General features: G+C 28.3%; 2 protein-coding genes across 6 annotated transcripts; both read right to left on the bottom strand.

Moving 5' to 3' along the window:
• Nucleotides 1-361: 361 nt before the first annotated feature.
• Nucleotides 362-5,487, bottom strand: LOC107162100 (facilitated trehalose transporter Tret1-like). Of its 3 annotated transcripts, XM_089229908.1 has the most exons (9): nt 5,299-5,439; nt 3,962-4,210; nt 3,662-3,788; nt 3,331-3,587; nt 3,096-3,272; nt 2,831-3,031; nt 2,607-2,750; nt 2,217-2,532; nt 362-1,097 (listed from the first exon to the last, which is right to left on the bottom strand). In XM_089229908.1, the coding sequence occupies exons 2-9, from the start codon at nt 4,058-4,060 to the stop codon at nt 847-849; spliced, it is 1,572 nt and encodes a 523-aa protein (XP_089086034.1). In that variant the 5' UTR covers nt 4,061-4,210; nt 5,299-5,439; the 3' UTR covers nt 362-846. The 3 variants fall into 3 exon arrangements, with proteins under 3 accessions (XP_089086034.1, XP_089086035.1, XP_015364317.2); XM_089229909.1 differs by lacking the exon at nt 3,962-4,210 and having other exon boundaries at nt 5,299-5,487; XM_015508831.2 differs by lacking the exons at nt 3,962-4,210; nt 5,299-5,439 and having other exon boundaries at nt 3,331-3,607.
• A 1,532-nt stretch (nt 5,488-7,019) lies between these two features.
• On the bottom strand, nt 7,020-10,928 carry LOC107169798 (facilitated trehalose transporter Tret1-like). 3 transcript variants are annotated; one of them, XM_089229905.1, is made up of 9 exons: nt 10,655-10,928; nt 10,326-10,382; nt 10,120-10,258; nt 9,805-10,061; nt 9,560-9,736; nt 9,302-9,502; nt 9,078-9,221; nt 8,688-9,003; nt 7,020-7,755 (listed from the first exon to the last, which is right to left on the bottom strand). In XM_089229905.1, the coding sequence occupies exons 1-9, from the start codon at nt 10,766-10,768 to the stop codon at nt 7,505-7,507; spliced, it is 1,656 nt and encodes a 551-aa protein (XP_089086031.1). In that variant the 5' UTR covers nt 10,769-10,928; the 3' UTR covers nt 7,020-7,504. The 3 variants fall into 3 exon arrangements, with proteins under 3 accessions (XP_089086031.1, XP_089086033.1, XP_089086032.1); XM_089229907.1 differs by lacking the exon at nt 9,302-9,502; XM_089229906.1 differs by lacking the exon at nt 10,326-10,382 and having other exon boundaries at nt 10,655-10,927.
• Between the last annotated feature and the right edge of the window lie 321 nt (nt 10,929-11,249).

The raw sequence follows: 11,249 nt of genomic DNA, 5'->3' as shown, positions 1-11,249 counted from the left end.
GGCAAAACGCTGTCATAGACAGACCACAAACAAGCACGCATTTACAGGATTATGCTTAGATGCATGGTTGTGGGCCTTCCAGCCGGTAGTATATTATATTATATTATGTATGTATTATGACAAATCAGTTTTTGAATATTTTGAATAGGTTATTATTTCTTTAAACTTATAATAAGGGTTGTTCTTCTTTAATAGTAACATTAACTGTGCCATTATTTAATTTTTATTTGGTTTTTTTATTTTTTAACACCTTTTTTTGTCTTTCTTCCTACTTGTATGTTTTGTGCCAATTGTAAATATTATTTTAATAAAATAGTATAGATTAAAATTTATTTTATAATAATAAAAACAAATAAATAAATACTCGTTAAAAGTGTTTATTAATATATTTGATTACATACATGTTTTTATACAATTAAAAAGTCTTTAGGTATCACAGATTTAAATTGCTTCGCCAATTAGGAATGCATAACAATAATAGTGTCAGATACTAGATTTAATTAATGGAAATCTTCTAAAAATTAGAAATTTAAGCTAAAACTAAAAAATTTCATCACAGCATAAGCTTTAAGTTGGTCAGAATAAAAATATTTTCTATAGTAATATACATTTAAATTAAATAAAAAAAAAATTTTATACCATTTAAAACAGATCCAATAATTAATACATACTAAAACAGGTAAAAAATTAAATGGTTGTTGTTGATAAAAACATGTGCAACTATTTCCAAGAGTAATTAATCTAAACAATCATACATAATTATATAATAATAATATATGATTGGTTGGTGAATAAATAATAAAATTGTTTAAGTTTTAAATATAAATAATATGAAATATATTATTCCTAGGCATCATTTTGATTTTCTGTTAATAGTGGAGTATGATTAGCTCCAAGCAATTCTTGAATTTCTTCCATGGTCTTGCCTTTAGTTTCAGGGACAAAAAAGACCACAAAGATTGTTCCCAATACACTGAACAATGTGAATAGCCAAAATGTGTTGTATAGGTAAATCGCAGATACCAATAATGTGAAAAATTTGGTAACCAAGAAAACAAACAGCCAGTTTGACATACAAACTATTGAGCTAGCAATTCCTATAACAAAAATACGATCAAGTAAAAAAATTAATATTTTTTACAAATAAAACAAGTTTTTTGAAGAATATTGTTTCCCCTAAATAAAAATTGACTAAAGATATATTTATGAAAATTAAATATATACATACTGCATATATTTCATTTTTACACTGTCCACGCTAAAAGGTACCACAAAATATTTTAGTTCAATTGTCTTGTATTGAAATGGGGTTTTCTTCAATGACATATAGTACTTAAAAGCACATTTTTTGATAAATTTCAAATTTTTAACACTTTCGATAAGCACATGAGTGATATAACTTACTTTATTTTGAATGGTAATACCATTTTTTTTTTACTTATTTGGATAGTGTTTATTTTTAAACAATTTATGTGCAAAAATTTTTTTTCTAATTAAAAAATTGGCATATGAAAATTAAATATTTACGATTAATTTGTTTTTGACGAAATTTAAACTAAATTCAACTTATTATTACTTATTACTATTAGTATCTAATATTCTTTAATACCTGTTTGCACTCAGATAAAATATAAATAAACACTTTTTTTAATGTAATTTACTCTCATATTTTTCATTCTTGCTTCTGAAATAATCTAGCTTATTGAATAAGCGGAATTTAATTTAAATTTCATCAAAAACAAATTACTCGTAAATATCAAATTTCATATGCCAATTTTGTAATTAGGAAAAAACTTTTTACACATAAATTGTTTAGAAAAAAATACTCTATCCAAGTATATATATAAAATAAAGTTGATGTTACCATTTAAAAAAAAATTAAGTTGTATCGCACATGCACATATTGAAAGTGTTAACAATTTGAAATTTATCTAAAAATGTGTACTTAAGTACTAGGTATCTGTCATTCAGAAAAACCCCATTTCAATACAAGGTAATTTAACTGAAATATTAAGTGGTACCTCATAGTGTGAACAGTGTGTATATAATTAACTCTGGGAATTACTATTAATGAAATATTTACTAAGGAATTAAGTTCTTATAAGTCTAAAAACAAATAAGAAATAATTACTTAGTACATAGCTAGTGAATGCTAATAAATACTACATACTCAACTTTCTTAAAATCAATATTACATCTTTAATTCATAATCATACCTTTAATTTGAGCTGGGAATATTTCACCCATTAACATCCATGGAATGGGACCAAATCCAATGGAGAATAATATTATGAATATACATAACGACATTAATGGGATAAATCCAATTGACGAAATATTATAGTGGAATTCTTTTGCATAAAAAAATCCACCAATAAGGAATGTACAAATTCCCATGGCAACAACAGAATACAACAACAGAATTTTTCGTCCTAATTTATCAACGACAAGCGTTGATACATAGGTTGACACTACGGCCATGATGCCAATAATAATTGTGGATGTATTTGATCCGATTGAACTCCCAGTTGCCTGCACAAAATTTTATATTATTATTATAGATAATTCAATTTTAAGAAGTTACAGAATTTAATGAACTTATTTACATTGAAAATAGTTGTAGCATAGAAAATAACGGCATTACACCCAGAAAACTGTTGAAAAATCATAACTCCAAGACCTAAGATTAATCCTCTTTTGGCTGGTGTTGTTTGGAATGCTTTTGTGATTGGAACTCTTTCCCTTTCAGTCTGTAAAAATGAATTTACTGTTTACTTACTCTATAACTAAATAATCATTAAAATTTGTGATCTTATATTTGTGTTCATACTTTAGCTAAAGACTCTTGCATTGCAATTAATTCTTGGTCAACCTGACCAAAAGGTCTACGGAAATATTTCAACGACCATCTAGCTTTTATAATATTTCCTTTTGTAAGGTAGAAAATTGGACTTTCTGGTACTGTAAACATCAAACATAAATATACCACTGGAATTATTGCACAAGCAATAGACAGATCATGAACATTTAACTGTAAAAGAAGATGATATTTAAATAAAAATTTATCAAAGTTTTATACAGTCAAAACTACTTACAAATGATCCCATGACATAGGTGAATAAGATACCTGAGAATACTTGTAATTGAAAATAAGTACCCAAAGTACCACGTATTTCTTTATCAGCTATTTCAGAGGTGTATTGTGGTACAATCACAGAGTATGAACCACTTGCAAATCCATTTAGAAATCTTCCAATACAGATCATTTTTACCTTAAAGAACAATTATTATATTAAATATATAAATATGAATTCATATTATAATATTTACAGAAGAAGCCCAGATTATCATTTCCCATCCTAAGAGCGCAGGAAAAATTAACAATATCATCAAACGTTTACGTCCTAGTTTGTTCACTAGAGCACCCATAAACGGACATCCAAGTATGGCACCGAGTGGCATGCACGATGCTATCCATGAAATGTCTTCATTAGTAATGGGGAATCCATATTGGCCATTTTCCATCATTGGGCCAGCTGGAGATGTCCATCCAAGTGTTGTGCCCATAATAAAACCGCCAATAGTTACTATGATCACATGTAACAATCTATAAATTTGTAAAAAAAATACATATACAAATGTAGGACATACAAAAACTTACCGATCAACGCCACTAAATATTGAGTCCTATATTGTGTATTTTCACAGTCAAACAATGTGTTTTGAGGCAATTGTGTAGGTTGAAATACGGTTTTGTCAACAAGAGGACTCTGTTCATTATAGACTTTCTAAAACAAAATAAAATACATTTGTCAATAATTTTTTTAACATGAACAATTGCTTATTACCACTTGTACACTACTTAATACAACATATTTTGTTATATTTGAATAAGAAAAATCACAATAGTAATGACCAAGCTGGTTTTCTAAAAATTTGTAAAGCCTTAAGTAGGAGGTACCTTGAGTGATGCGATTCTATTTTGGCCACTGTCTTTGTCACTCTTTTGAGTTCCATCTGGCCCTCCAACTTCGTCCAACGACGTTACAGTGGCAGTCATTTGACCGGAGAGGACGATTGCCGAAAACCGTTGTACAGTAACCAATTTCAGTTGATCAGACTCAGTGAGTCACGACGGTCGAATTATCCCTAATCCCAAATATCTTCAATGATTTATTTTCAATTGTTCTAGTACTAGTGTACTACAGAACTGTCAATTTGAACGAAAAAACCAAAACGTTGGAAAAATATTAAGTAGGTAATAAAAAAGTGAGTTGAAAATTTGAACACTATAATATACAAATGATCATAATTTCCAAATGATAAAGATATTATGTAATATGTCGTTATCTAATCAATTAGATTTAAGGAAACTTTGGAGTTAGTAATATGAAAAGCATTGTTTTCGGCAATGATTATTAAGCACAAAATCTGTTTCGTACATCACCTGAGAATTCAAAAACATTTAAACTTTTATTTACCTCACTAAAGCTAACCAACCCCAACTAAACAACACGTTGTTCGCTGGTCGTGGCCATTGAACTATATAATAATATAGTTCAATGGTCGTGGCCTGTGCTGTACCAACCTTCGACCTTATAAGCTAATAGACGCGCCTTATCATATGCTTGTATAGGCACAATTATGTAGCCATCGTGTTTAATGATTTGACGTCACGTTTGGGCAAAACAATTTCGAGTTATTATTAATTTGTTTATTAAATTATTTTTCACAATCTAGCTTTCATGGTTTCAAACTGCTTTCTTTGAAACTTGAAAGTATTGTGTTTTTAAATGTTTGATAAATGACCATGGTTTTATTATAATGATAGTTTTTTTTTTTTTTTTTTTTAAGTAGCGTTTATTGAAAATTTACAATCTATACAATTTTTGTACAATGAGTAAATTGGTGGGAGGGATGACAATGATGAGGCAGTGGAGTGGTGGATAATGATAGTTAAAGTATGAATGTTGAAAAGCTTAGTTTTTGGTTGCAAATAGCAACCTAAATAGCAAATAGCAAATACACCAGCTCACTAGGACTAGGTATAAAGTAACTACTGTCTACTAAAATGGTAAAATACAATAATGGTTTGATTAAATATTTTATTCTTACTATTAGTTGAATAATATTTTATATAATATATTTATATATTGTGTAATCAAGTAATTATATTCTAATAAATAATATTTAGTATAGTTGTGGATCATTTACGTTAACAAATACATAACAATTATTTTATTATTTTATTGGATTTCATCATTGATTAAAGTATAATATACAAATATAAGTACCTACCATAGGCGCAACTAGATCTCTAAAACGAGGGGCGCTAAATCTGAATATATCACAGGGCCGTGGAGGGCAAAGCCCCCCACACCCCCTACACATAGACCAACTTTAATCGATACATCAAAACTTTAAAAAATATATTAAGACTTTTTACAAAAATAAAAAAATGAACAACATTTCTACTACTACAATATCAGAAACCAGTGGCGTAGCCAGGGGGGGGGGGCACAGTGGCCATGCCCCCCCCCCCCCATTGGCCGTATCATATAATACATAATAATAATATGTAAATTAATTCATTTTGGCTATATTATACTGGTTTGGAGTTACAATAAAAAAAATATATGTATATTGTCTTGTTGAAATGATTCTACTGATATAATGATACTATTGTTCTATGTCGATACCATACCGGGGCAACCCGTCGATACCTATAACTTAATAACCTTTATAAGCCCCAACCACGGTAGAAGTTGATAACAGCAAATTAGAGAGATTACAAAACACAAAGATAACGACGGACGTTAGAATGATAGATTCGTATACCTTGCCGGTCAAACGTTAAGTTGTTAAGTAAAGTATTAGAAATGGCTAGTTCAAATTCATAACGGAAATTATTTTAAATTTTTAATAATTCTAATAACTCTAAAAAACAGAAACAAGATGATGTGAGTTCCAATGATTCAATTCTAATTTTGGTAAGAAAATAAATGTGGTACCTTAATACTGTTTACATTTGTTATTATTATTTTTTTTAATATTGGTAATTGGTTTTTGTTTAAATAATAGGATATAAGTTCATCAAATAACACTGCTCTGAATGCTTTAATGACAAACAAATTAAACTCTACTAATGTTAGTTCTGTTAATCAATATGAAATATATTGAATTTTAATGTTATTTATTAAATTTTTTTTTGCCCCCCCCCCCCTTGTAAAAATCCTGGCTACGCTACTGTCAGAAACATAATGAAACATTTTAATTTCATAATCCTGTTAAATAAATAATAATTTGTAGATTTGAAATCAGCATAAATTTTCTGGGTATCATGCAATATTTATTCAAAATAGTTTCGGTGTTTATCTGATTGAATAAATCTTTTTCCATATTCAACAAAGATAAATAACAAATTATATTATACGACCAAACAGTTATACATTTTTTCAGGAAATTTCCTATCATTTAAGCACATAAAATTCATAATATTAGGTTTATAATAATAATTATATATAAAAAACAAGGGGTGCTAAATTTTAACTTGGGGATGTTAAAAACCTTTTTGCGTCCCCCTCTAGGTGCTCTAATAAAGTCCTAGTCTCCTATTGCATTATATCATTACCTATCATTGTTTGGGAAAATGTTGACTGTAGGCAAAACACTGTCATAGACAGACCACAAACAAGCACGCATTTACAGGATTATGCTTAGATGCATGGTTGTGGGCCTTCCAGCCGGTAGTACCTATATTATATTATATGTATGTATTATGACGAATCAGCGATTTCAGTTTTTGAATATTTTGAATAGGTTATTATTTCTTTAAACTTATGATAAGGGTTGTTCTTCTTTAATAGTAACATTAACTGTGCCATTATTTAATTTTTATTTTTTAACACCTTTTTTTGTCTTTCTTCCTACTTGTATGTTTCGTGCCAATTGTAAATATTATTTTAATAAAATAGTATAGATTAAAATTTATTTTATAATAATAAAAACAAATAAATAAATACTCGTTAAAAGTGTTTATTAATATATTTGATTACATACATGTTTTTATACAATTAAAAAGTCTTTAGGTATCACAGATTTAAATTGCTTCGCCAATTAGGAATGCATAACAATAATAGTGTCAGATACTAGATTTAATTCATGGAAATCTTCTAAAAATTAGAAATTTAAGCTAAAACTAAAAAAGTTCATCACAGCATAAGCTTTAAGTTGGTCAGAATAAAAATATTTTCTATAGTAATATACATTTAAATTAAATAAAAAAAAAATTTTATACCATTTAAAACAGATCCAATAATTAATACATACTAAAACAGGTAAAAAATTAAATGGTTGTTGTTGATAAAAACATGTGCAACTATTTCCAAGAGTAATTAATCTAAACAATCATACATAATTATATAATAATAATATATGATTGGTTGGTGAATAAATAATAAAATTGTTTAAGTTTTAAATATAAATAATATGAAATATATTATTCCTAGGCATCATTTTGATTTTCTGTTAATAGTGGAGTATGATTAGCTCCAAGCAATTCTTGAATTTCTTCCATGGTCTTGCCTTTAGTTTCAGGGACAAAAAAGACCACAAAGATTGTTCCCAATACACTGAACAATGTGAATAGCCAAAATGTGTTGTATAGGTAAATCGCAGATACCAATAATGTGAAAAATTTGGTAACCAAGAAAACAAACAGCCAGTTTGACATACAAACTATTGAGCTAGCAATTCCTATAACAAAAATACGATCAAGTAAAAAAATTAATATTTTTTACAAATAAAACAAGTTTTTTGAAGAATATTGTTTCCCCTAAATAAAAATCGACTAAAGATATATTTATGAAAATTAAATATATAAACACTGCATATATTTCATTTTTACACTGTCCACGCTAAAAGGTACCACAAAATATTTTAGTTCAATTGTCTTGTATTGAAATGGGGTTTTCTTCAATGACATATAGTACTTAAAAGCACATTTTTTGATAAATTTCAAATTTTTAACACTTTCGATAAGCACATGAGTGATATAACTTACTTTATTTTGAATGGTAATACCATTTTTTTTTACTTATTTGGATAGAGTGTTTATTTTTAAACAATTTATGTGCAAACATTTTTTTTCTAATTAAAAAATTGGCATATGAAAATTAAATATTTACGATTAATTTGTTTTTGACGAAATTTAAACTAAATTCAACTTATTATTACTTATTACTATTAGTATCTAATATTCTTTAATACCTGTTTGCACTCAGATAAAATATAAATAAACACTTTTTTTAATGTAATTTACTCTCATATTTTTCATTCTTGCTTCTGAAATAATCTAGCTTATTGAATAAGCGGAATTTAATTTAAATTTCATCAAAAACAAATTACTCGTAAATATCAAATTTCATATGCCAATTGAAATATGTCATTCAGAAAAACCCCATTTCAATACAAGGTAATTTAACTGAAATATTAAGTGGTACCTCATAGCGTGTATATAATTAACTCTGGGAATTACTATTAATGAAATATTTACTAAGGAATTAAGTTCTTATAAATCTAAAAACAAATAAGAAATAATTACTTAGTACATAGCTAGTGAATGCTAATAAATACTACATACTCAACTTTCTTAAAATCAATATTACATCTTTAATTCATAATCATACCTTTAATTTGAGCTGGGAATATTTCACCCATTAACATCCATGGAATGGGACCAAATCCAATGGAGAATAATATTATGAATATACATAACGACATTAATGGGATAAATCCAATTGACGAAATATTATAGTGGAATTCTTTTGCATAAAAAAATCCACCAATAAGGAATGTACAAATTCCCATGGCAACAACAGAATACAACAACAGAATTTTTCGTCCTAATTTATCAACGACAAGCGTTGATACATAGGTTGACACTACGGCCATGATGCCAATAATAATTGTGGATGTATTTGATCCGATTGAACTCCCAGTTGCCTGCACAAAATTTTATATTATTATTATAGATAATTCAATTTTAAGAAGTTACAGAATTTAATGAACTTATTTACATTGAAAATAGTTGTAGCATAGAAAATAACGGCATTACACCCAGAAAACTGTTGAAAAATCATAACTCCAAGACCTAAGATTAATCCTCTTTTGGCTGGTGTTGCTTGGAATGCTTTTGTGATTGGAACTCTTTCCCTTTCAGTCTGTAAAAATGAATTTACTGTTTACTTACTCTATAACAAAATAATCATTAAAATTTGTGATCTTATATTTGTGTTTATACTTTAGCTAATGCACTCTGCATGGTATTTAATTCTTGTTGTACATGAACAACAGGCTTACGGAAAAATTTTAGCGATAATTGAGCTTTTTCAACATTTCCTTTCATAAGATAGAAAATTGGACTTTCTGGTATTAAAAACATCAAGCATATATAAATCGCTGGAACTATTGCACACGCAACAGATAGATTAAATACATTAAACTGTAAGAGAATAAAATATTTGAACTAAAAATAAAACTCAGTTTTGTATAAACTTACATAGGATCCTATTAAATAGGTGAACAAAATTCCTGCATTAACTTGTAACTGAAAATAAGTCCCTAAAGTACCACGAATTTCCTTTTCGGCTATTTCTGAAGTGTACAAAGGTACAATAACAGAGTAAGATCCACTAGAAAATCCGGTTAAAAATCTTCCTGCACAGATCCATATCACCTTAAAGAATATCATCTTCATTAACAATTCTAATTAAAGTTGGTTTAAAAAAATATATAAATATTTACAGATTTAGCCCATAATATCATTGCCCAACCAATAAGCGTAGGCATGGTTAACATTATCATTAGATGTTTACGTCCTAATTTGTTGACTAGACCAGCCATAACTGGACATCCAAGCATGGCACCAAGTGGCATGACCGATGCTATCCATGAAATATTTTCTACAGTAATTTGGAACCCGTATTGGCCGTTTTCCATCATTGGGCCTGCGGGAGCTGTCCATCCAAGTGTCGTACCCATGATGAACCCTCCAATAGTGGCTGCAGTCATATCAAACAAATAATTCATTGTTAATAAAGGCTAAAATATTCAACCTACCAATTAATGCAGCTAAATACTGATTTCTTTTTTGAGTATTTAATTGAGTTTCTAAGCTCTCAGCAGCTATTTGTTGAGCTATTATTATAGTTTTAGGAACTGTCTTATTGAAAAGTGGACTGTTTTCATTGTAAACCTTCTGCAATTAAATAAAAACATTAAGGGCCGTTCTTACAATGTCCGGTTAAGTGTCGGTTAAGACTAACCGGTAGAATTCTATCGGTTAATTCATGATAAATTCTTCCGGTTAGTGTTATCAGGCACTAACCGAGCATTGTAAGAATGGCCCTAAGTATCAATTTTATTATATACTAAACATAAGTTGTAAAAAAAAAGTATTTTTATCATACCTAACCAAATTACAGAGCAATTAATTTTAGATTAGAACTATGCCTATAAAAATATTATTCACCAAATAGATATGTTTATGTTAGTTAACTGAATAACAGCAGTTTAAGTAAAAAATCTAAGCCCAATAATCAAGAAGCGGAGGTGAAAGAATAATAAAGAAAAAATATAGTAATATGTATAATACTTCTGACGGTTTAACTTCATCTTCATCTTCATTGCTGGGACGTCTGAAACTAGAAGCAACATGATTGTCATAATCTTGTACTCTACTATTTCTACTCTTAAACATATTATGCATGTTATGTTTTATCCGTGTGCTTCTATCAGGTGAAATTGTAGTATTTCATGAAATACGATTGAAGATCTATTATGAAGTCTGAAGTTATTATAATTATAAATTAAACAAGTTGAACCAATATTGTGCGATATGCCGAATGCCGATATCAATGGTCGTTTTAAACATTTTAATCACAGATAGATTATAATACATATTATTATATTATGTCTTTTTAATAATAATTGATAACGCGAGGTTTAACGATAAGCCGATGACAACTAATAATTATTGTCGTCGACTATTATATTATACTATATTATAGTCTAAATACCTAATTGTTAGTTTGTTACACAAATCTGTGGTTGTTACATTATAGGAGATAGGACATAGACCTATAAAAGAATATAGGACATTATATTATTATATTACTGCGATGTCAGCGCACATGGGCGTAGGTAGGAAATATTTTCGGAGGGTGTTTTGTCTAAATCTATATTAATAT

Source organism: Diuraphis noxia, unplaced genomic scaffold (genome assembly GCF_037042655.1).
Source record: "Diuraphis noxia isolate RWA-SAM2 unplaced genomic scaffold, SU_Dnox_SAM2 contig0005, whole genome shotgun sequence".
In the NCBI taxonomy this organism is placed as follows: Eukaryota; Metazoa; Arthropoda; class Insecta; order Hemiptera; family Aphididae; genus Diuraphis; species Diuraphis noxia.
The sequence above is the reverse complement of the archived record's forward strand: the minus strand, read 5'-3'. Positions and strand labels throughout refer to the sequence as shown.

Coding starts and splice junctions, on each gene's coding strand:
- LOC107162100 (XM_089229908.1), bottom strand. CDS start 4,060: ATGACTGCCACTGTAACGTCGTTGGACGAAGTTGGAGGGCCAGATGGA. Junction 3,789..3,961: donor ATAGAATCGCATCACTCAAG/GTACCTCCTACT, acceptor ATTTTGTTTTAG/AAAGTCTATAATGAACAGAG. Junction 3,588..3,661: donor ATATTTAGTGGCGTTGATCG/GTAAGTTTTTGT, acceptor ATGTGATCATAG/TAACTATTGGCGGTTTTATT.
- LOC107169798 (XM_089229905.1), bottom strand. CDS start 10,768: ATGCATAATATGTTTAAGAGTAGAAATAGTAGAGTACAAGATTATGAC. Junction 9,222..9,301: donor TGCAGAGTGCATTAGCTAAA/GTATAAACACAA, acceptor TCATTTTTACAG/ACTGAAAGGGAAAGAGTTCC. Junction 9,004..9,077: donor ATGCTACAACTATTTTCAAT/GTAAATAAGTTC, acceptor AATTTTGTGCAG/GCAACTGGGAGTTCAATCGG.